At 41.7% G+C, this 25,779-nt stretch overlaps 2 protein-coding genes across 6 annotated transcripts in view; one reads left to right on the top strand and one right to left on the bottom strand.

The window, feature by feature from the left end:
* Nucleotides 1-8,319, bottom strand: part of ELMOD1 (ELMO domain containing 1) — a 39,323-nt gene extending 31,004 nt beyond the window's left edge. Inside the window, exon 1 of one of the 3 annotated variants that reach the window (XM_079312007.1) lies at nucleotides 8,049-8,319. The gene's annotated coding sequence lies outside the window, so the exon portion shown is untranslated. Of the gene's footprint in view, nucleotides 1-7,234; nucleotides 7,763-8,048 lie in introns of those variants that run through there. The other 2 variants (XM_079312006.1, XM_079312008.1) reach the window with 2 other exon arrangements.
* Nucleotides 8,320-17,861: 9,542 nt separating this feature from the next.
* ALKBH8 (alkB homolog 8, tRNA methyltransferase) overlaps nucleotides 17,862-25,779 on the top strand; it is a 43,199-nt gene continuing 35,281 nt past the window's right edge. The window contains exons 1-5 of one of the 3 annotated variants that reach the window (XM_079311963.1): nucleotides 17,862-17,936; nucleotides 21,366-21,502; nucleotides 22,311-22,451; nucleotides 24,292-24,532; nucleotides 25,551-25,682. In XM_079311963.1, the coding sequence (XP_079168089.1) occupies nucleotides 22,320-22,451; nucleotides 24,292-24,532; nucleotides 25,551-25,682 (505 nt within the window). In that variant the 5' untranslated portion in view covers nucleotides 17,862-17,936; nucleotides 21,366-21,502; nucleotides 22,311-22,319. Of the gene's footprint in view, nucleotides 17,937-18,696; nucleotides 18,849-21,365; nucleotides 21,503-22,310; nucleotides 22,452-24,291; nucleotides 24,533-25,550; nucleotides 25,683-25,779 lie in introns of those variants that run through there. The other 2 variants (XM_079311964.1, XM_079311962.1) reach the window with 2 other exon arrangements.

Raw genomic sequence — 25,779 nt, 5'->3', positions numbered from 1 at the left:
TCTTGTGAATTTTCTCTTGACCACAAATGAGTTCACCCAGGAGAACTTCATCTGGGTTGCTCACATGTGTCTACATGGTTTGCAGTGGAATGTTTCTGGCCCACTTGCTCTGTTGCCAGACACACTGTATGACAGCTTGTATTGCAAGGAAGTGTATTCTAAATAAAACATCACACTTTGTAGCAAAAATCCTTCAAGTTTAGAATAAATCCTACAAGGCTGGATACATAAAATCCAAAGAGGCTGCCTGGCTACCTCCTAGACTAATTATTTCAGAGGTTTCATGGAAAAAACCCAAAATTACTGTTTCTAAAAGTGAATGGCTGATGTGCTTTAGCTCTCCCTCCCTTCTAGGTTTCCATTCCATTGCCTAGAGATGAGTGTAGGGTACAAGTTAAAATGCAAAGATGAAATATTCCCTAGCCACCAAAATTAACTGAAGTCTAGATTTTCTTTACAGCACTACCAATTCTTAACAAACAGAAGTTTCTGGGGAAGAAACATCATCTTATCAACATGTTACATTCAGATCTGCACTGTCAATAGATTTACATTTCCATTCCCCTGCCTTTCCAACATAGGTTATATTTTCTTGGACCAAGCGGAGTTAACTCAGCCATCAGATTAATACAACCCCACACAGAGTGTCAGTCTGAAAGCATGTAAAACAAAGGACTAAGATTTAGTTTGTTAACTTCACCCCCAAAAAAGTTAAGACAAGGATATGAGAAGTGTCAGCACAAAAGCCAAACTCAGCTTTTGAACTAGAGGAGCATAAATCAATTTATTTACCCAGGAATCTGGTGGAGATCAGACACAATTCATACTAATCTAATAGAAAACTTTTCCATATGGTGTCATTTTCCCATCATTTCACCAGATAACTTTGGCATGGAAGTGGCAATTTTTCCACAGAACTCTGAGAGACAGACATGCAAGAGTAGAGCAAGTAGGATCCACGAGAATTTCTGCATTTTCTTCTGCATTTTTACTAAAATGAGATTTGAGGATGATGACCTCCCATGCAGTCAGCCATTAGATGCTGTCATGAAGCACCACACTTGCAAAACCATAAGCATCCTATAGTAAGTGTTATTCACCAGATGTTTGCTGCCTGCTGTCCTGCAGCTTGCAGGGGGACCACAATAAAAGAGGAACAAATTTTTTCAGCAGACAGGAGGATCTAAAATCCCACTGCAGTTATTTTGCAAACTTCATGGCCTACAATTTAATCTCCTGGTTGCTGCTCAGTGAGAGGTTCTGTATCCCAGGAGGTTGGAAATCAGGACAACTCCAAGTACATGACCTTGTTGGAAGCTCTGGCTATGCATTTGCTGCCCAGAAGGACACATGCAGGGTAGATTGCTCTGGTTTTACCAATGTCTCAAGTGAGGAAGAAATAATCTGTGTTTTATCATAGAAACTAGAAACTTTAGAAAAGTTTCTCTAATATGTATTACAAACTCCATGCTCTGGTTGAACCAGGTTTAAGCCCCTTTTTAGGGAAAAATTTTGAATGGCAGCACCTCAAAACAAAAACAAAAACAAACAAAAATCACTTCAGTGCATCTATCAAAATCTGTTGTCCAGACAGACCTATGTACCAGCCAACTTGAAAGAATCACAAGTGTCTTACCAAATTTTTATGTCTAATAACAAGAGCTGTAAGAATGATCACACTAATACTCCCTTCACCTTTATGTACCTTAAGATACCTCCAAGTAGAATCAAAGTCAAACACTGCTTCCATAAGCAGTGGAGAAAGAAAGCTATAATGGTGTTTGGCAACAGGGACAGCCAAAAAACATGAGGGATAAATCAACACAAACACCACACTAACACAACAAAGTAAGAAGAAAAGGCAATGAAGATCTGCAAATGTAAAGATGGAAAGAGTGTCTGAAGGACAATGAACTCACACCAGCTGTTACACAAGACCTATGAAATACACCTTCAAGCATGGTGTAGGAGCCATTCTTATGTGTTAATTGTACAAAATGTATTTTCTCAACCAAATAGGAAAAAAAAAGTGACAAAGGAAAGTGCAAGGTGCTCTTCTTCTGTCTGCCACTTCCTGCTAAAATCAGACCTTCACATTCTTTTGGGTGCCCATTCTCAGACAGAAAAGGATGCTGGCAAAGATTTGATAGTAGAAAACTGGAAAGAGGGAAAAGACCACATGGGAAGAAAAAAGAAAGAAGAAACATGAAAACCGTTGAAAACTGTTCCTGCAACAACATTACCAAGTGGGAAGAGGAACAAAGTAGAGCCAAGAGGAATACAGACTAGGGCAGGATGATTGACAAGACTGCCATAAAGCATTTATTCTTAACACACTGCAACACTGAAAATTTTCTTCCTTCAGTGTCTCTTTCTACTTAGAAAAGTAGGCATAATTTTATTTCTTATAGTCTTACTCTTAACCTCATAAGTGTAAAGTGAGAGAAAAACTTCTAAAAGGAAATACATTAAACAAGTTTCTAGAACCCTTGCAGCAGATACACCCATAATAATAATTCAGCAGTATGAACTGACCTTATCCTTGAGACAGTAACCTGCACAACCTGATGTTGGTTCAGACAAATGAAGTTCAAAGAAGAACATGACTATCTCAGACCACTGGAGATATTGCTGTAATCCTACTTGAAAACTGGGGAATAGGTTGTGTGGCCTTTTCCTAAGTTGTGCTTATGGTATATCCTGTTTTCCATGTCATCATCTGGGAGCACCACCATTTCTTTTCCTTCCTCACTCAGTTCAGCAAGAACTCCTTTTTTTCCTCCTTCAACCCATCTGTTCTCCTCAGGCTGCTTTAACACTGACAGCGTGAGGGCCTAGCAAGCCCAAAATTAACAAACCCCACATTGATTTTTGTGTTTCAGAGGAACAACCTGTTTGATGGCACACATCCAAGCCAATGTTGACATGGATATAGCTTTGTGAGAGCAGAGTGGGAGAAGGAATAAGAGACTTGCTCTTATAACTGCCTACTAGATGAGGACTATAGTTTCCATGACCACAGGATAGCTTTGCACTAAGGGGCCCAATTTTATCACCTACACACCCACATGACTGTGCAAGTATTATCAGTGTAGTAACAAATTGCTGTTGCACCATGGACAAGTCTCAACATCCAAGTCATCCTGGAAGATAATTAAAGATAGGGATTTAATCCTATTTTTCAAATATATGAATAAGACTACTAAAAAAATAAAGAATAAATAAAAATAATTAGAAAACTTATTTTCATCATTAGTGCAATCTGTAACTAGCCACAGAAACCCTTGCTCAGTTGAGCAAGTATAATAGTATCAGTTTTGGGGTCCTAGGAGTCTTACTGATTCATTTATAGCAAACACAGGCATGGGCACAGGCATACAATAGGGGCTTAAATAGCAGATGGTATAAATATATATTAAGGAATAACTCCTATGCCTGTGAAATTGATAGCCAGGTGTACACAGCCCTAAACAAGCCTTTTTTGCAGAAACTGCCTCTCCTTCTTATGCACCATCAGAAAATATTGGTCACCACAGCCAAGTTAGAAGGATGATACAGAGAGCTGTGGAGACAGGACTTTGTACAACTAATACTTTTGGGTTTGGTCTTGTCCCTTAATTTACCTGAGTATCCTTCCCTGGAAAAGCAATATATATATAGCTACTACAGAAGCTACAGTTACATCAGTGTGGAGAAACAGAAATGTTGCTGCCAAGCACCTGAAATTGAAACTGCATAGGATGGGGAAAGGCAGTTTGTTTTTAAACAAAACACCCTACACAGATGCTGGAGTAGCTTCAAGCAGGTCCCTGGGGCTGAATACCAAGTTACAGTTGGTGTGCTCCCAAAACATTTTCACCTATTTATTCTCAGGTGCTCCAAATCTCCAAAGCTGTGAGATTTGCTTGAAAAACATTAATGTAGACATCTATATTTAGACTAAAAATGCCTGTGAAGTAATTTCCTACCAGAGAGGGAAGAACTCACTGTACAGTTTCCTACAGACACAGTCCTGAGGACCACTTACTGCACCTACTTTTCACTAGCAAGTTGCAATTTCACCTGCTTATATTGTCAATTGCTTTCATTCCAGTCTCTGTACTCCGATATCTCTCCTGCTCCCCAGGCTCCTTTTGATGTCTGTGGCTGTATCTGTCTGAACTAGAACGGAGTGCTCAGCCTGCAGATCTGCAGACAGATTAGGATGAGGTAAAAACACTATGCCAAACTGCTCCATTCCACTCAGGTACTTTAACAACTGGGAGGGCTAGAAACTATCTTCTTGAGGGGCCTCTCAGCTGTAACATAAAACTGAGAAGTGTTTGTTCACATTTTGCAGAGGAATAGGATACTGTGCTCCAGAACAGACAGAAATACTTGAAGCTGGTGAAGTTGGTGTGAGGCTTTTCATTAGTTTTATGCTAAAGTGGATGAAAACTGCACACTAGACTACAACTGGGAGATACTTAAAAGAAACCAATACAGTTAATAAAAGGGTCAGTAATTGAATGGGAACACTCCCAAAGCACAAGACCTGGTGTGGTTTCAGTGGTAGAGTTCAGGTCTCCTGCAGCCAGACTGCTCTGAGACCTGACCCACTGCAAGGCAACCGGAGACGGTCTTTGGAGGATGTGTCAGATACTTAATCCGGATGCAAGCCAAATCACTAGTGTAAACATATCCATAATGTGTCTCAAGGCAAAGTCAGACAGGTCAGTTTGTCACCAAAATGCTTGCTTTGCCTTGAGAAGGAGTGCTCACACAGTCCCACGTACCACTAAGCAGTGACTCGGGAAGCTGCTCCCACAGCTTCTGCTGTCATACTTCCCTTTCCACTGCCTGGCAGGAACAAACAAAATTTCCACCCCCAGCTCAGGCTTGGCAAATCCTGTGGTACAGCACAGCTCAGCACTTGAGCTCAGTTAGGTGGCTGAGCCTGGATCATGTTAGATGGATGCTGAGGATGATCAGCCTGAACTGTTACCACAGTCCTGCACGACCACAAACATTCTCCACATCTCTTTACATCAGTCTCACCTTTCATTTTATTTTCCTTATTTTACCCTTCTTGCCTGTTTGGAATCTCACCAGCTGGTTTACTTCTCAGTATTCCAGTAAGTTATTCTCTAGTTTACTTTTCAGGCCTCCTTCCCAAAGCTTGTTTTCAAAGAGTAACATATTTCATGCAGTCCTTTGCCCTGCACTACCAAGCAAAGGATTTAAAAGGAATATCAAATGAAAGCAGCTTTCCAATCAAGAAAGCTGAGCAGATGTTCATAAAACAAAATTAAAATGTAGTTTTATGAGCCAGAGGGCATTAAATCCAAGAAGATTTGATCTCCAGGCAACCCAAGCTTGTTCTTCTTGCAATTTTCTGCTAACACTTCAAATGACCCCTTGGGAAAAATAAAGCTTGCCTGGCTTTGTATAGTTATAATGCCCTGAATGTACAACTGAACATAATTTTTGTTTAAATTGGTTTATAGCTGATCACAGCTTAACTTTAAAATACAAGATTATTTAAATATTAGCTGCAGTTTAGAGCCCTACATACACCAGCATTTGTGCAACAGCATTTTTCCTGCAACCAGCAGCAGGTCTGTTTGCCAGGGAAGATGATAGATAACAAAATAATCACTTAATGCAACATAGCCCTGAAGTTTACTACTTAAGTATAGCTTTACTTAGGGGGCTGCAATTCCCTGTCAAGAGTGACAGGAAGATGTTTCATTACAGGAAATTCTTGGGTTCACACATGTCAGTGAAGCTAATGTGATGCTGTCCCATGGTTAATAAAGCCTTGTCTCAAAACTTGAGCTGGATAAGGATTCATAGACACTTTGGTTATGTGCTTAGCCATAGCAGGTTTTTACACTAGCAAAACATGTTCTACTGTGTATCAGCAAGCCAATAGGAAAGTTAAGAAATGCATTCCGTTGCATGATTTTTCCATTGTTTGCTGCTTTCCTGAAATCATCTTCTGCCCATTTTCTGTTTAGAGTGATACATACAGCATCTGATGCTGTCACATGATTTCACTCTTGAAAATCATAGGCTTCCTGTCTCCAAGCTTCTATTAGCCTTGATGATAAGTCATTTGCTACAGTAATGTAGTTTTGCATCAGTTTTAGTTGAAATAGTGCTTAAAATAATGCACAGATTATGAGAACTGAAGAAGTCAAAGGATATTTCTAGATGTAACTCCACCTGTTCAGTTTGGCAGCACAGTGGCCCACATTTTTTAAGACAGTCAGAGAAAAACAGGATCTCCTAAGAATCAGTAAGTCTCATCTGAACCTGCACTTCACTAAATAGATAAAACTATGCAACACCTACCAAATTACTACACATAATGAGGCTTTTGCTGTTCTCTTCCTGGGGAGATGAGATGTTCTTATCACACTCAACTGATTGAACTATTCATCGATTTCTGAGTACAAAATAACATTCTTTAAAAATGTGTAATGAAACGTTTGGAACAGAAGGCAATCAGTAAGCTTATTGTAGAGCACAGGGATGATGTAGGATTTTAGAGATGCTATTTTCCTATTCTATTTCATTCCAGGATAAATTAGAATAAAGGGGAGCGGAGGAGGGGGTTGGGGGGGAGCAGAAGAGAAAAGAATGAAAACCTGGATTTACTGAAGCATGCAAGACACAAAAGAAATTTTTTTTCAATTTCTAAAATGGCTTCTTTGTTTCAAATGCCTTTGTCACAAAAAAACCAGCTTGTTGTGATCTGACTGTTGAGTTGACTGAATTGGGACAAAGGTGTTGTTCTTCCCTCTCCCTCACCGTCCCCATTCTGACATACACTTTTTCTACCCTCTTTTAGCCATTTCAAAGGAAATTGTAAGGAAAGCAGAAATGGTGAGGACAAAGGGAAACATCAAAGACATCAATCCTGGAATAAACTCGGAGCAAGTGTAACTTCAGCACACAATGACCATGTGGGGGGATGAAGGGGAGGCGGGGAAGAAGAGAGTGCCGCGGAAGAAAGAAGTCACCATTGTCATGTGCGCAGGGTGGTGCGAGCGGGGCGCACAGAGGCAGGGCAGGTGCGGCGGGACAAGGCGGGCAGCGGGGCACGGCAGGGCGCGGAGCCCACTGCAGAACCGCAGCGCCCTGCGCCTGGCGGCCGCCCAGCGCCGGCCTCCTCCCGTGCCAGCAGGGATGGGGCCGTTAGAAAAAATACAGACCACATTAAAAATTATTAGAAATCGACTACAAATACCCCCAATGCGCAAACCGCTCAGCGCCTCCAAATTTCTTTACGCCGCAAGGTCTTTCCATACAGCGTCCCGCATTCGGAGGGGCAAAACTTCTCTGCCACCGCCGGGCGGTGGACGGGGGAGGGAAGCGGCGCAGGGAGCTGCGATGCGATGCCCGGAGCCGCCTCCCGTCGCTAAGCGACCCGCGGGGCCGCCGCCGGGGCCCGCCGCCGCCGCGCACTCACCGCTCCGCACCGCTCCATCCCCGCGGCAGCGCGGCCGCCTCCCGAGCCGTCCTTCCGCGCCGGCAGCGCCGCCGAGCCGCCGCCGCCGCGATCTGGGTCACCCGGCGCGGCGCCCGGCGAAGGTGAGGAGGAGGAGGAGGCGGAGGAAGGCGGGCGGCGGTGCCGCCTACCGGCGAGCGCGGGGGGAGGCTGCGGCGGGGCCCGAACCCGCCCCGCGGGGAGGGGAAGGGGCCGGGGACCCGCGGCAGCCAACGCGCGGGGCCGCTCCCGGCCCCTGCCCCCGGGCAGGATGCGCCGCTCATCCCTGCGCTTCGACACCTTCCCCACCTCGCCCTCCCGCGCTGCCAAGGAAAGGCGGTACCTGGCTGCGCCTCAGGGCAGTCCAGCCACACCAGTACGGTAAAGGTCCTACAGGAAAGCGGGGAACATCTCCGAGGTGTTAAGGCCCCGGCTAGCTGGGGTAGCATTCGGTGAGCCTTTCTCCATACCCCATCCCATCCCATCCCATCCCATCCCATCCCATCCCATCCCATCCCATCCCATCCCATCCCATCCCATCCCATCCCATCCCATCCCATCCCATCCCACCGACCTGCCAAGCAGTTCAGTGTCCTTTCTGTCTCCCAGCCGTATATCCTGAAGGCTTTTGATCTTCAAAGTTTAAAGTCAGCTAATTGGGATCATAGGCATGTCGTTCTATTTATATAGCTCTCCCCTCCAGGAGAATAACAGCTGTTGTCTGCAGCATCCACAGAATCATTTAAAGTTGCCCAGTGCAGTATCTACTGCCAGTAGGCAAGTAATCTGTGTTCCTTCCATCCTTACTGCTGCATGCATCTGTCCAGATGTTCCTTTGAAGCTGTAAGCAGCCTGTCAGGCCACATTGGCATCCCGACATTGGCCAATAGTCTCATGTTCTCAGAAGTCCTTTGAAAATCCTAATTAACCTATTTTTTAAAGTGTTATCTATGTGAAATTCGAAAATAGCTGCATGCCTGTTTCAGGGCCATGGTTTCATTTCTTCTGACTCTCCCTTGTCAGTAATTTTGATCCCATAATCAACTGTCACATTCAAGAAGTGTAGTGAAAACACTTGGGTCATTTTGATATACATTTAATGACTAGGAAACACTGTTCATGTCTTAAGGCAAAGCAGACTGGTATTTGATTCCCCTCCTAGCTGGATCTATGCAGTCTCTCTGCCACCTGCCATGAGCAGGCCTGATGCACCTGGCTGGCAGGTGCTGTGTCCTGCAGAGCTGATGGAGTGGCAGGGATGGAGCAGGTCCCAGCAGCCTGCTCTGCAGCTGGGTGCTCCATCAGCAAATGAGGTCTGACACTCAATGAACAACTCAATGGCCGGTATCAGACTACAGCTTTACCACCTCATCTCTTATTTGCATCATGCTTTGCACACTGAAGTAATCTTTCAAGCTAAATCCCATGCATTAATGCAATTAGAAAAGTAGTTCTTTCTCCTGTCTTCTGCATCACAGCAATGTTTCTAATTATTATATCACAACAATGTTCACCCCCAGCACATCAGATCCTTGCTCTTAGGTTCTGTGCCTGTCAGAAACTTCTCTAGCACAAGGCCAGAACATCCACTGCAACTCTGTAGATGTCTGAAGAGAATAAGCTCTAAATTGGGGCAGTTTTCAGGGGCTTCAGGAGCAGAGTTGGGTTATTCCTCCCAAAATAAATCTAGAAGCAGAGATTTGTAAGACAATTCATTCATAATTATGCAAGATTAATTGTGAGCATGAAAAGCCAGATCCTTGCTACAGAACTAGACTTACTTTCCCAGATGACATGCTCTTGTAATATTAAGGAATTCAAAATGTGAGACAGAAAGTCTTATTGACTTGTTCCCTTAACTGTTGTGGCAAATTTAGGGGATCAGACCAATATATTTAGAGTTTCCAGATGGTCTCCTGCTCATTCTCTGGAATCATGCATTAGTACATAGCTGTACTGTAGTCATGCAGTTAGTGCCATTTCAGATTTGCCTGAACTTTTTGTGACCCTTGTTGTCAAATTTCAGTTTGATGTACCCATTCACTCAATATGTTGATATGGAAGCAACCCAGGTTACTATGACTCCTATTTTCAGCATCATTGTTTTGTGGGAAGTTGAGGCAACTCAGCATTTTATAAAAAGCTCATTTGTTTATAAGCAGTTACAGAGTATTTTATTATTATGTACTTTCCTTTTAACAGCATAATTAATTTTAATTGATGGCAAATGAAAGAAACTGTGCATGACAGCAGAAATATAGCCTGTGTTCAGAACTGGCAGTGAAACTGTATTAGTAAAAAATAGATGTAGGACCCCACTAGTTGAGCAATGTCACACTTCCCCAGCAATAGCTCATATAGCCTGCTGTGCTTAATAAAAACCAGCAAGGTCACCTGTATGATTAATTTAGCATTGGAAAGAAGGTGACAGAAGCAGCAGGAAAACCAGATAGCAACATACCTTGCTCAGATATTGGTAAAAAATCAAAAGCTCAAGTCCCTTATTATTTTGGATAGAAGGTCTTGCTGTTACAGAAATTACTGATAAAGACAAAATTGATAACAAGGACATGCTGTGTCCTTGTGAAGAATCTGACCATTTTGACACCACCTAGCAGTTTTCTTAGACAATGTGCCACCCAAGCATTATTAAATGCACCATAAGGAGTTATATTTTAGTTAACTGTTTTATAGTATTATTTTGTTTCCTTTTATACAAGAAACATTTTTCATTTTGTGACAATACTGAGGTGACAGAAATACTTTAGCTACACTTGTATTCTTTGACTTAAAATTGACAAGAGAAAGAAGGTATTTTACCTAACAATCCCAGTACTGCTGGAAGGATTTTAAAAGTTGTAGTAAGAAAGAATAAAGAAGGAATAAGAAAACTCCCTCCTATTTACATAAATTTGCAAAATCAGTTGTTCAGATTATCAATCCCTCTAGTTTTCACTCAGCATGAGATAGGCTACTCTCTCTGCAAAAATGACAAGCTTCTCAGGCTGTTCTCAAATTTTCCCACTTGCCATTTTTGAGGGGATTCTCGTCAGCTGGCAATTCTTGGTGCCTGGCTTAGGACTATAAGCAAATACAGACTGTCCTGCGATGGTGAATTATATTGCTCTCATGCACTGATATTACAGCAACAGGGGCTGTGTGCACACAAGCTTCAGGATAATTTCTTAAACCAATCTCCTAGTTATTTTGTTCATTTCCAGTCCCACACTTTCCCTCATTTGTATTTCTTAGACTGAAGATACCATAAAGTTTAACATGGGAGACACTAACAGAAGCATGTAGTGATGGTAATGTGAGAGATGAAGTGTGTCAGGCTTACTCATAGAGCCTTTAGCAAGATGACAGCAAGTGAAGCAGCCAGTATGCTCAGTTTTAGTTTATTTAGTTTATCCATTTCTTAAAGCAAAGAATTTTGCCAGAAAAGACTTTGTCTATATATAAGTTAAGAGCGTTCAATGTTATAATATTTTAATTTAAATCACTCTGGTGGATATTTCTATATGGAAAGAGTAAAATAAATGGTGTAATCATGAATTTCAAATACTATATGCTAGCTTTTTTTCTCTTAATAGAAGTGAACAAACTTGAATATTCTGAAACTGTGTCCTAATCATACCAAGATGTGCACCAACCATACTATGTCTGTGTGAAAAAGGAAGATTTATAAAAGACAAATTTTAAATCAATTTCAAACAAGAAAATAAAAAATGTGATTTTTTAAAAATCTATTATTTGCATTCATCTTCTGCCATTAATTAGATCCATACTCTGAATGCATGTGCTACACTTCATGCAAAGATTACAAAGTGTTTCACCAACAATGATTCATGAAGATTCACAACCCTTGGTGATTTGGGTAAATATTTATGTAAATGTCATACAGATCAGCAAACTGACTCACAGACAAGTAGTGTTGGGGAAAAAAAAAATCACTAAGTTTGGATGCATCTTTTTTTTTTTTTTTTTTTTTTTTTTTGCTTATTCAGTTTAAAAGCTTACAATTCCTGTTTTTCAGGTATGTCAGATGTGCCCATAGATCCAGAGAAGTAATGAAAACTAGATTACAAGAGCAGCAAATGGTGTGACTCATCCGACCATGTTTTTGTTTGGAAAACTTATGATTGAACAGCTATTCTTCTTACAAAGAAGTAAATGTGTTTTATGAGCAACAGCTAATGAGTTCTCCTGAGATGATGCCTAAAAGGAGATGAAAGAATGGAGTCCCAGGCCAAGGAGTACATTGCAATATTCTCTCCAGTCAGTGGGGGCATCAAGGATCTCACTTCCTATGGAAATGTAACATTTAGTTATCTTATGTAAACAGTACTATGTCTTTAAAAATTAACTTCACAAATTAACTTGCAGTCTGAACTGCAAGCACTGCACCCTTAAAAACGTGTTGATTTCTCAAGTAGACAGAACCAGAGCCTGACATTCCACGATTGTCCTCATGATACATTCATGCCCTGAAGTTACAGCTGTGAGAAACGATGGTTTCCAAGGATATGCAGGAAAGCAGAGTGCCTGCCTGGTGTCGATATCAGGGAGGATCCCTGTGCAAGGTCGCTTTGCTTCCTGAATGCCTACTAAAATCCTAATTGTTTGTGACAGCACTGAGTTTTCCTAGGTTACTGTAAGATTTTGACTTTATGACCAGAAGAGTACACTACAATTCAAACAGTATTTTTAAAAAATATATTTCCTATTTGTTTAATGCAAAACAGACATAAAGACGCAGAAGAGAATGTAAAGTACATGCAGACTTTGACGAGATGACAATTTTCAGTCTTTGTGTCAGAGAAAACAAATATTTTGTGAAGCTCTTTTCAACAACATTGCCTTCAAGGCTAAACTACACCATGTGTTCATGGGTTTAGTGATTTAGAAGGAAATCAGTATTTTGTATGGTTCTTTCAGTACTTCATGTTACTTTTCTGACACCCCAGAAAGTGTACTACACTGGTGAAAGATCTCACCTAAACTTTGCCTGAACTGCAGAAAAAGAGTCACAGCAGCAGTGAAAGCAACAATTCCTGTTCAGCAGAGAATTACCATCTTTTCTTTAAAGCTTGCATGGCATTGGAAAGATTTAAACCCCCAAGTTGCCAAGATTGTTAATGCCAACAAAAAATTAAAATTGAGGACAAAACAATTTCATGCATTGTATGGTTTGCTTAGTATTGGTGCATGTGGGACTTTGAAGGCTGAGGACCATTCATTGAGAGATTTTATTTGAGCAGAAAGAGCTGGCAGGAGCGTCACTGGAATTTTTAATTAACTTCATGGATATTATGCTTTCCAGTAGCTGTGCCTAGGGAATTTACATCTCTTGGACTGTTCCCTAATGAAATCAAGAAATTATCAATTTTTTGACATGTGTATCCACATGTTGCAGGAGCCTCTCAAGAGCTGATTCTTTGCACTGGCAGCATGTATAATGAAATATCTTCAGACTTGTAGCATGCACATCATACTTACAGTAATTTCTGTCTTATGCCTGAAAGTTCACAGAAATTTTCTGAAGATTCACCAGAAAAAGATCAAAGATTTTCTGTTTATTGGGGCTTACAGACTCTGCTCCCAGTTCAAGTGCAATATTAATGGTCACCCAGCAATGTAGGCATGCTTTTGCAGTGTGTCTGACAACAGAAGCTAAAGCTCTTCCTCCCTGCCTCTAATAAACGGTCTTGAACTTCATTAGTGCAATCTCATGGCACAGCAGAAATGCTCAATTTAACCCTTGTCCAATCCTAAACATTCACTGACCGGTTTGGTTCCACAGATGACAAAATCTGTAGCTGTCCCAGCAGACAACTGGAATCTCCCTGCTCAGAAAAAGCTGTGTCATCATGCTAAAGAAGCTTGCTCCACAAGAGGATCACACCTGGTAACAGTGGAAGTGAACCTGCCAATAATCGTATTTGTGCCAGAAATGCAGTGTTGCCAAACATTATATTTCTGCAGTGAGATTCATGCTATTTAGTGTATTTCTTAAAGTACCAGTACAATGAGTCTTGAGATTTCAGGAAAAGTTCAGCTGCCTTTTTTTTTTTTTTTCTATTTTATTTATTTATTATTATTATCATTATTAAAGGAAAGGAGAAAAAAGTACTCTAAAATCTTGTTTGTGGAAAAGAGCTTGAAAAAGTTTGGAGCTATGAACAGAATGTAGGCTAAAGCTTAGAAATCAGAAAGCATACTGATATTACTTGACATTTTAAGGCTCTTGAGAGTACAAGCATTTTGATCACATGCATTTGAAAATCCCACTGATTTTAACAGGACCCAGATTTCTCATGTCCCTCTCAGTCTTTTGCAATTGCTAACAAACTTCTAGAGTTGTTTTTTTCTGACTGTTTTTCTTCTTTAGAGAGAAATATGAAATCTAACACATGCAGCACAGAGCCAGCCTTGCCTTCTTCCTGAAAAATATAAGCCTTTGGCATTGCAGAGGTTTGTTATGCAGAGTTTTATTATCACAAGCAGCAGCAGTTGCACATTTTGAATGTAGGTCAACACATATTTGTCCAAGTGCAGAACTGCTACATGAATGCTATCCTAAAACAATTCATCTTGTGTCTCATCCTTTATTACAGTACTTCTCTACAGGAGTAGTCACGGGTGGTTTTGAGCTGGATTTGTGCTAAGAGGTTTTTTTCTTATTTCTGTAACAAACTGCTGTCCTGAAATATATCCTATTTGTCACGATCCTTAAACTGCAGTTTCTTGTACCAAGAGATTTGATATAGCAAATCCTATCTTCTTGCGAATCCCTTTTAATTGGGTTTGAAATTAATGGAAATCCAGTGTGATCACATTAGGCTAAAGCATGGTTTGGCTTGCTTTGCTATAAAAAGGAGTAAGATTGTCTTTGCACCTAAAGGCCAGTAACCTCTTGTTTGTTGAAGGAAATAGAAGTGTTTACTTGTTATCCTATGAAGTTGATTCCCAGGGACTGATAAATGCCTTGACTCTCCCTGGGAATGTGGCCAAGGTAAAATAGCTAATAGCATAGCAAATAGTGTAATTTGTTCCTGAGAAAAGTCAGGAATGACTAAAGTCACCTATGACTAAATGGGAGCATGATATTCTGCTTTAGAAGACATCTTTCCTCATTATCAATTTAAACAAAAAATAGAGCCAGAGCCAAGATTTTCTGATATAAACCTTATTTTTTCTTAAGAAAACTATTAAGACTTAATATCAAACTAGAATATTTTCTGACGTTTGAAGCCAAAATATGAAAATTATAAAAAAGGGGTTTTTAAAAAGAAATTGTGAGTTTTCTGCTAAAGCACTTTAAATCAGAGATTATATTAACATCAAAGGTAAATGTATTTGAATCTCCACTTCTGTGAGCTCTTTTGTGGGTTAGTCAGTGATAATGTTTCCAATGGAGATGTATTTTCACTTGTCAATAAGCACTGTGGTATCTGTAGGAGGGGCTTGTACCCATCTTATCTAGCATGGGAGGAGAATGCACAGTGCTTCTGGACTTAAATCCTGAAGTGCATAACAGTTCTGGTTTGAAATAAGCTTCTATTAAACTCCTAACCACCCTTTAACTGTTTTCCTTTTAAATGGTGGAAATTTCCTATGTGAGAATATTGTTTATAGAAGAAAAACCTTGATGCATTATGAGATGAAATGTTATTCCAATGTGCATGAAAAATTCTTGACCAATGCTAATCATACAGAGTTATTAAAAAAAACCAAATCAACCCACCTCACAGTGAGTTTGTTCTCTCCCAGAGAACACACGTGGACGTGCACGTAGACTGGAGAGTGCACAGAATTGGAATGTGGACACTAAAGAGAAATAACCTTTGGGCAGGTATTTTCACTTGTCAGAACAAATTGGTAATGAATTACAAACTGCTATCATTAGGATCATCCTTTCAGCAGCTTTCAGGGTTGGGTGGTTTCCAGGGCTGAGATCCTCAGAGAATGTTTTATTAGAGACAGCAGCTGTTGATGGGGCCTGGTTGTTCTTTCCCCATTCATTCTGGCTCTCAGGAAGAGCAGATGATGCTAAGGCTTACTCACAAAGCTTAACAAGCTCTATGCTGTACTCTTACTAGTTAGGTAGAAAATATTCATACTTTAAATGTAAGAAATCTTAGGAAGAAGATTTGTGCTATCACAACACTTGGCTATCCACTGTGTGGGTCAAGGACAGAGGGTGACTTAATAGAACAGATTGTGGTAGAAGAAAAGAAGTGGAACCATCCTTTTGACCAAGTACTTCCTACTTCCCAAATATTACAGGCTGGTGGATATGCCCTGTCAGCCCCACATGCTTAGTGCACTTGTACTTTCTGTACATGGAACAGCTGTGTCCCTGGCATAGGGCGTTCCAAGGGAAAGAGAAAGGATTTTTCTGTTGTTACTGTTTCTTAGTTCGCTGGATTTTTTGTTGTTTTCTTCTGGGTAAGCACAGCCACGGGTAGATTCCTCCAGAGTGTGCATCTGGGAAAAACTTGAGGAGCTGGCTTTACTCTATAGGTTTATAGGCTCATCAGTCACCTTACATACCACCTGCCTGGGAATCCCATACATCATTGATGCTGAAAAAGATTACATACCCACAGGAGGCTGAAGGAGGAAAAATAAAAATCAGCTTGGTACTTAAACAGTGAGAGAGAAAAGAAGCATCAGACCTTAGGTAATAAGATACAGTGAGAATATTTGTAAGGTAAACATATTTTGGCAAACCCAAATTCCAGCATTTTGTATAAAGAAGGGAGAAAGATTATGTCTAGGGGCATAGTATGAAGCTTGGTTAGCCTGTGAAGAATAAAAATGAAGCAAAGGTTAACACACTGTATCCCTGATGTAAGGGACCACTTTCTCCATAGAGTCAGTGAGGTGTGGAGATGCTTCTTTTCAGTGGGGCAGGCCTCTCACTAGTGTGGGTTCACTCCACAGCCTGAAGAGGGTTGCTGGCCAGGTCAAGAGTGGTAAAGTGGAATATTTATGTACAACCAGAGGCTCAGTCTTCACATGGCCTTCTCTGGACTGGCACAGTTTTATCTTCCTCTGTCCTTAGAGCTGCAGTGGGCCAAAAGTAACGTGATCAGTGCTGGCTGTGATAGTGGCTTGTCCAGGGGATGGTGTCTTCTGGTGAGCACCTGAGCCTGGGGGAAGCTGTGGTGCTGTCTTTAATCCATCCTGGGCTGGTGGAAGCTGTCTTTGACTTGCAGTGTGGATGTGGCTCCCCCATCTGTGCTGGAGGAGGCTTCAATGAAGGAATGGAGGCAGATGTGCGACTGAGGAATGGTGTCCCACCACCAAAGTTAAAGCATTGTACTTGCTCTGTGAGGACTCAGAGGGAAACTCTGTGGATGGAGAAGAGGATATCAAAATGCTGGCTCTGCTTGGAGAAAAGGTGACACAGAGAGGGCCTGCTGGCAGGTGGAGCTGGGAAGCATGGAGTGAGCAGGAGCAGGAGGTGGCACAGTGACAGTAAGTGTGTGTCCATGGAAGGTGGCTGCAGAGGGCTGCTCACCCCCTTCCCCTTGCCACACCAACTGCCCTGGATCCATCCAGCATGGACATCCATCTACCCAGGACATGGCTGTGTGCTGCAGAACCCTGGTCGGGTCATGGGGATATCTTGGAAAAATTGGAGCTGGCAGCTGCCAGAGAATCAGAGAGCCAGTTAGGATGGAAAAGACTTTTGGAGATTATCTATCCAACATTTGACCCAACCCCACTATGTCAAATAGACCATGGCATTAAGTGCCACGTCTAGTCTTTTCCTAAGCATCTCCTGGGACAGTGACTCCACCACCTCCCTGGGCAGCCTATTCCAAGGTCTAACCACTCTTTCCATGAGAAAATGCCTCCTAATGTCCAACCTGAATGTCCCGCAACTTAAGACTGTGTCATCTTCTGTCACTTATCACCTGGCAGAAGAGGCTGACTCCCCCCGGCTCCCCCTCCTTCCAGGCAGCTGCAGAGTGATGGGTCCCCCCTGAGCCTCCTTTTCTCCAGGCTGAACACCCCCAGCTCCCTCAGCTGCTCCTCACAGCACTTGTGCTCCAGACCCTTCCCCAGCTCCGTGTCCCTTCTCTGGACGGTCACTGCCCTGCTCCTGCTGCCACACCACTGCTGGCCCAGGCCAGGATGCCACTGGCCTTCTTGGACACCTGGGCACACCCTGGATCATGTTCAGCTGCTGTTTGCCAGCACTCTCAGGTCCTTCCCAGCCACTTTGCCCCCAGCCTGTGGCGCTGCCTGGGGCTGCTGTGACTCAAGAGCAGGACCCGGCACTCGCTCTTGTTGAACTTCAAAGCTTGGCTTCCCTGGCTTAATCTGCAATTAAACGGCAGGCGCTCCCTAAACTCCCCCGCGGCTCCGGGCAGCGGGGCGGTGCCGTGACGGCGCGGCGGGGGCGGTGCGGTGCCGGTGCCCGCCCCGACATGGCCGCTTCCTGCAGGTAACGCGCCCGCCGGGCCGGGGCTGCGGCGCCCGGGCCTCGCCCGGCTCTGGCTGGGGACGGGGAGCCGCGGGGGCGGCGGGATCACCGGCGGCCTCTGCCGCTGGTTCCGCTCCCCTCCCGTCCCGCCGTGCCGCCCTGTGCGGCGAGCAGAGCCCGCGGCGGCCTGGCCGCGGCTCCGGCTCTGTCTCTGTGCCTGTCAGGACGAGGTGGTGTAAGGGGAGAAGGCAAAGTCAGTCTCCCCGCCTGCCACACGGCTTTAACAGCCTCCCCTGTGCACTCAGGGCACAGCAGAAGGAGGCGATGGGGATGGGGAGCCCTGGAACACGTTGCACAGGGGCTGTGGGTGCCCCAATCCTGGCAGTGTTCAAGACGCGCCCCTGCCCATGGCACGGCGTTTGGGACCTTCTTTAAGGTCTGTTTAAACCCCTTTAACAGCCTGCGATTCCAAGACGCACTCCTGTGGTTATTCCTGTTATTGCTGTTTGCAGCGAGTGCCCCGAGCCCAGGGTTTGCGGTGTGTTGGGCGTTTGGTGCTGGCTGTCCCTAGCAGGGATGGGATGGGATGGGATGGGATGGGATGGGATGGGATGGGATGGGATGGGATGGGATGGGATGGGATGGGATGGGATGGGATGGGACAGCCGAGGGGTCATGCTGGTGCCTGGATGTGCTGGTGCCTTCAGGCGCATTTAGCCAATGCTGGAGCTCTTAAATCTCGCCTATCGGGCCTCCTGATTTTTAATTTTTTTTTCCCCAGGTGTCTCTGCGAATACTGTGTCTTTATACGTTTGTTGTAGCGCGTCTGCGACACAAAACCAAGCCAAAACTGAGTAACAAAGAGCCCAACTTATCCCTGATCGTGGCGCTCCCTCTGCCGACAGCCGCCGCTCAGCTCTGCCCGGCCACCAGGTACTTTCGCTTTCAGAAGCGGCTTCTACAGCAGATAAGCTTCGTGTATTGCATTAAAGCTTTCTATTAACCTTTGTAGTAACTTCAGGCCAGTTTTGTGACCTTAGTTCGTATTGCAAGGGGAAACAGTTTTCAGTGGGTATTTTCTGGAGCTACTTTTTAAAAATACTTGCAAAACTAGGTAGTAACAGTAATGAATGGAACAGTGGATTAACCCTTTTTCTTCTGTAGTCATATTGGCCTTTCTAAAGGATGTGTGAGATCCTATCAAATGAAGTTTCCTACTCCTATACAGTCGAGTGTGATTCCTTTATTCAGAAATCATGGCAGATTTGGTTTCTGTGCCTGCTGAATTGAGCCACTGGTAGTGATACAACAGACAAGACAGTTTAGACCCAGTTCAGACAAAGACCAAGAGAATATTCTGCTGTCTCAGTTGTGCAGGTAGTACTGTTTAAGATTCCTTCAGAGGCTGGAGGCACCAGAGTGATGCTGGCAAGCATGACAGCATATCAGGAAGGTCTTCAGCTTCCTGAGCAGGAGGTGAAAGGCAGAGTGTTGTGGGATAGGTCATCTCTGTCTGTTAGATGCTATTTAGATGGCTGAATCACACCTCAGCTGACCCTTGTTCAGTTGTTTAGTTCAGGGTTATGAAAGGACAAAAATTAGCCTTTCAGCTTGTGTTTCTGTGCTGGTTTGACAAACATTGTGGCATGAATCCTTTGCTTTTGCCTGGAGAATGTGGGAGTTTGTGAGGATCTAAAGGCCTGACTAAACTCAGAACTGCTTTCCTCAGAGATCAGATGGGGTCTTCTAGTGTATAGAGGTCTGGATGTTATGGGAGAGGCCTGACCCTTTCAGTTTGAAGTCCTCTGTTCTGCAGGCTGTGTGACAGGGTCTGACTGGTGTGGGTGACATGCATAGCCTCCATGCTTTTCCATCTGAATCCAGTTTACTTCTGAAGTATTCACCTGTCCTGTATCTTTGCTCTCTTTCTGTGAACTCACCAAGTCAAACATGTCACTTTCCTGTGAAGTGGTTTGGGACTGCATGACACCCTTTACAGAGGAATGTGGGACAAGCCAAGCCTTTTGGACCCAATTGTGTAGATGGTGATGCTTAGGGACATAGGGTTTACTGGTGGACTTAGCAGTTCTGGATTAACAGCTGAACTCAACCTTACAGGTCTTTTTTAACCTAAATGATTTTGTGATTCTATGAAATCTTGTAATTGCACAGCTTGGTCATAGTAAGTTTGCTGAAGGAGCCTGCAGATCAGCTGAATCTTGGTAAGGGAACCCATTAGATGCTCTTAGGAGAATTTACTTAACAAAAACTTTTGGTGCTTCTTTTCATGAGACTTTTATTTTCCCCTCTCAGTCACCTTGGCTTTTATCTATCTTACACTTTTGGATGTTGGTTTTCAGTTTTGGGGTTTTTTTTTGTGTGTGTTTCTCACTGTCCTTTTTTTTTTTTTTTTTTTTTTGTTGTTGTTGTTGTTTAGGCAAGTTTGAGATATTTTTATCATTATTTAAATAATGAAAGTTAGGAGGACCATAGCTCTCTGTGTGTTTAACACTTTTTGCTGATCAAGTGAAGAATCTTATTTTGAGCTGTTTTGAGCTATTTGTTGTTAGAAGGAAGAATGTTGTTCTCAAAGAATGACCCGTGGCCTGTTTGCAAGTGTGCCATCAGGAAGGGAAAGTGATTATTTAACAAGGTACCAAGAGTTTGAGGAAGGGAAGGGAAAAAAAACAGAGTATAAAATAGGCAATAATCCCTTAATGAGCACTGTTGCTTTAAAGAGAAATGACAGACAGTTCTTAACAAATCTGTAATAAAACTAACTGAAACCATGTCAAGAGAGAATTGCTGATGCCCACCATGCCAATAACTTGCTACATTTGCTTGAAATTGTTGTTGACAAGGGTTTTAATTCATTTAAGACCACTGTAAATTGTGTTTGAGAACAGAAGAATGGTAGAAGGATGAACTAATAAATGGAAAGGAAGGGCAAAAAACTAAGTCTTCTTTGGCAGCATTTATCCTGCTCCTTTTTGGAGGATTAGAATCTTTTATTTCCACAGAGTGCTTTTGTCATCCTGATTCTCTTTAAAGATTTTTCTTGTGCAGTGCTGTTACAAGTTGTGCAGGTTGATGATGGTAATGCTGTAGCAATCACAGGGAATACATACTTACAGCTCCTTTGGAACACTTCAATATTTTATAACAATTTTACTAGCATATCAGTGCTTGTTTAAAACAAAATTTTTGCTAAGTCCTTCAATACAAAGTTGCAGCAAATACTAATATGAGGGGATTTTTTTACCTTTACCATTTTTTGTGGTACATTGTCATATTATCATGATAGTGTCTGCAGTTTAGATATTGGAAAACAGCTCTGCAGTCATGCAAGTGGATAAGTGACTGTTGGGACAGTTGACAGAGTTAAATAATTATAAGTTTTGTTTTGGTTTTTTTCCTTAAAAATAATGAAACAAAACCATTTTTTGGCAGGAAGAGAAGATGAAAGGATTGTTGTCAGGTTGATGATGATAAAGGAATGGAACAGGACAGACAAATGAAGTTGGATTGTCCAGCTATACTGTTAGGAGGATTTTTGGCAAAGAAGAGGAGATACCTCTAAAATACAGGTAAGGGGTTATGTTACAGGAAGAGATAAAGTCAAGCTGCATTAGTGTCTGGGAGCTTTGTCATAATCTTACATGAGATCTGGACTCCTCCCTTGGGTTTGAAGGAGGTAGAAAAAAGAAAGGAAAATAATGTAGGCTCAGAGAAATGTGGGGAGGTACTGTATGATCTCAGTATAGTGTTAGACCAAAAATGGCAAAAAATGCAGCAAAACCTTGAGAATGCCAGTGGCCTTTAAGTACTTACTGGTTGGTAAATGCTGTGTTGCCATGAAATTCAGTAGTTAATATAAATATATATATATGTGTACACAGTTTTCTGTTCCTTCTCACAACAGGAATGTGATTTGCATTAAGCTTGGGAGATGTGGTAAATGATGTGTGGAGCATCCTAGTTGCTTACTCTAGGACATCTAAGTATTGCACACATTTTTCTACTCTCAAGAAAGGCAAGTTTGGCCAAATATCACACTTGGGTGCAGTTAAGTAAAAGGAGCCAAACGTTTCATCTCCAACTCAAGCATTTGGTGAGGCGTGAGAATAACTGAGAAGCTGAGACAATACAAATCTCATGGCAGTTCCACACAATTTTTTTCTCATGTTCTGCTCTGGAGAGACTGTAGAGAGAAGGAAATTAGCTGAAAGGTTAAAACCCACAAATGGATGCAGTGGTACTGTGAATGTGAATAGAGGAATGAAGAGGAAGACAAAAATGGGAAAATTTAGTTAAGCATCATAGCAATCTTTTAAAGCTTTATTTTTGGGATAGCTCCTTTTCAAGCAGGTTACTTACTATGTGTTGTTATTTCAGCTTTTCAGTATGGAAACTCAAACCAGTGAAGATCATTTAAAAGTCCAGAAAATGAAGAAGAAGGTGTTGAGGAAGCAGGTCAGAGCTCAGCATACACTGATGAGACATGAGGGCATAAAGTGCATCTCCCATGCTACACAGGTGACTGGTAGTTGTGATTTTGATGGTACTGTTAAGATGCTGCTTATCTATGTTCTCTTCTCGTGTCATGTGTAAAATGCTGTTCTTAAAAATGCATTTCCCAAGACTGAGGATCTTCTGTGCTTCTTTGATTTCAAAGCAGTACTTCAGCAGTTCAGTGTCTATGGAGAGACTTTGATGGCCTTTGGATAAGGTTTTTTTTAACCTGAAACAGTAGTTACTTAGGTTGAGGAGGAAGCATTGGAAATGCTATTGAAGTAGATAAACTTTTCTTCTCTTTCTCTGTTATTTCTTTTTTTTTTCTCAGGTTTTTAACTTTTGTACCTTTCTATCCTCCATAGTTTTCTGTCAAGTGTAATTTGTCTCATCTAAGCTCTCAATTAAAAACATGTCTATCTTGGAAGCCTTTTCCATTTTGTTTTTTCCTCTAAACAAATTAAGGCTGTGGTTCTGTGGGAATTGAACTGGTTGGCTGGCTTGCAGCTGTTTAAATGTGGACAGCTTTTTCTTTCCTTACAGAAAAGAGACATAGCAGAAAGCTACTTAGATTTTTGATTTGTAGTGTTCTGCCACAGTAGAGTTACAGCAGATCAGAGAATGACCTCACAGATAATGATATGGCAAAAAGTGATGAGAACTTGCCAACAGAAAGGGAAGTTTGAGTTTCTAATTTCCCTCTCATTTATAAAGAAATACAAATGGCTTGAAACACTGTAGAGCAGTGTCATTTACCCTATGGTTGTTCATCCTGAGCCTGCAAATTCTTCCCATTCAAATATGGAAGCATCAGTTAGATCTTTATACATTTTTGTGATAAAATTTGGTTTAATTTTTGCTCGGACACCACATGGACAGATGTTAATGACTCAGCAACCCTGTTGGTTGTAAACTCTTTAGAACAAAGACTGTGTTTTTACTTGGAAATGGGTCTGTGATTTGGGATTTGTTCCCCTTGAAACAGTCCCACGCACCAAATTATCCATTTAATCTATCCAAAGAGTCATTTTGGGATCCAGCCAGGTCCTTATTGGTGACAGAATATTTGAATAAGTCACATATGAAACAAAATAATGGTGCTAGTGGTAAACTTGAAATAGAAAATACTTCCAGGCTTTGTACAAGAGTCTGGCTATCTCTGAATTACATGATGAGTTTCTGCATGTGCTGGAGCAGTTGTGTGGTAGAGTCTTTGTAGATTAAGTGAAAGGAGTGGGGTTTGAACACTGCATGTCCTTTGCACACATGGGTCTCTCCATCAATAACATTCTAGAAAATAGCAGTAATTAGTAATGAGGTGCACTTTGAAAAGTATGATCTGTAGTGGACAGCCTGATGCAGAGCTTAGAACAGATGTTAACAGAGCCTTCACAATAGGCATAATCACAGCAGTGCTCAGTGTATAATTTTTTCATTTTTTTAATGACTCTCCTCTTCAGTTCTAAACCTCATTTTCTTTATTTTTTTTTTAGAGAAGTGAAATGCTGTCATTTACAATAATTGAATACATTGCCCAGCTGTTTCAGAAGCCTCCAAAATTGTGTGCCAGTGCTGCTGTTCGCTTGCAGTACTCTTGACACACTCATTCAAAGCATGCATTAACTGGGGAGGTGTTTCTGATAGAGGTTGCAAGGCTTTCAGCCAGACTATGTGGTGAGCAAGCAAAGGTTGCATTAGCCTTGTATAGCAAGCTCATGGAAATATAAATATCTTGTGCAGAATGCATAAAAGAGTGCTCATGGGTTTGTTTTTTCTTTATAGTGCTCTTCTTTTGGTAAAATGTTAGTTTTAATAATCACTAATTCTTTTCTTTTGTCATGTTTTTAAATTCTCTTTCAATTAGAGCCTGGTTATTGCTAATGCTGGTCTTGGTAATGGGATGAGTAGACAGCAACTGCTCAGGATACTGGAAGAATATGGAGCAATGGAAACACTCTTAATGCCCCCAAATAAACCATATTCATTTGTGAAATATAAGACAACAGAAGAAGCCAAGAAAGCCTTCAATGCCCTTAATGGGAAGGAAATAACTCTGGAAGACTGTAGCCAAAACATTGTTCTATATATTAATTTTGTGGAAAAAGGTACAGTTTTTCTGCTGTCCTATATATCCAGCTTCCTGCATACTATTCCCCTTTGCTGTTTCTTCCTGGGTTGTAAATATAGGTAAAAGCACACTAGTTTTTGTAAGTAGGTGCAGAGAATGAAAGCTAGAATCTGAGATTCAGGATGCTTATAATTTCAACTCTATTCCTTAGAAGCAAAAGGGATAAAAAGATTTGGCAATTTCCTGACTATTCAGTACTGCAAATGAAGGTTTTGTGATTAAGGAGCCTGGAGAATCTTTGGACAGTTCACTGGGGTTCTTGTGTGACCCAATTCTGCAGTCACTGTCTCAGCTCCAAGAAGAAAAAGATATACAATGAAATTTCTGTCTTTTTTTCCTCCCCTTCTCCCAAGAATTTTTTTTTTTTTTTTTTTTTTTTTTTTTTTTTTTCTGGTTATCAGCTATTTACTACAAGAACTGTTGCTCTTTCTGTGAGCTTTCATAGTGTCTAGCAAAAAGGATTCCTGGTATTGTCTGTACATTCTGCCAGCAAATAGCTTTTTTTGAGCTCTTGGAATGGCAAACTGAATGTCCCATTGATGTTTTATGTTCACCTAGGTATTGTTCTGTACTCATCATTTGTACATATTTGATTATGTCAATGGAAGGAATCTGCTGGTATGGTAAATTACTAGAATTCTGCAAAATATAAATGAAATTCAGGTACAGCCTTGAAGTGATTTGAGAAATTCTGTTTACCATTATTTTTGCAGGAAAACCACAATTTGTGTTTGAATACTGTAAAGTCTTGTTTGTCTTATGCAGTAAAATTTTTAGACAGTGCTTGAATGCAAAGCTTGGGCTTTACCCTGTTTTGTCAAAAAGGGATCATTCATTCTCCAAATAAGACCACAATGAGTGCTCCATTGTATCAATAAATATTTATACAGCTGTACTATATTCTCATACAAAGTAATTATATCTCCATAGGGAACACAGGTTTTATTTTCTCCAAAAAGTAAGAAAATTCTTTTTTTTTTTCCCATCTACCTCAGTTTCCTTGCAAAATGCTGTTCCTACAAGCTTGCCTCCAGGCTTAATGGTAATTGAAAAGATTATTTCTCCAGAAGAAGAAAAGAGGATGTTGGAAAGTATTGACTGGAAGGGAGATGAAGATACTCAGAATGGTGGGTGGAACTCTAGGAATCCAGATTCTGTACTTCTGTGTTGTTTTTTTCCTGCAGTTTCAGGTTACAGGAAGCCTGCATCTTGGTAAATGAATTG

Source organism: Erithacus rubecula, assembly GCF_903797595.1.
Source record: "Erithacus rubecula genome assembly, chromosome: 1".
Lineage (NCBI taxonomy): Eukaryota > Metazoa > Chordata > Aves > Passeriformes > Muscicapidae > Erithacus > Erithacus rubecula.
This window is presented reverse-complemented; position numbering and strand designations above follow the sequence as displayed.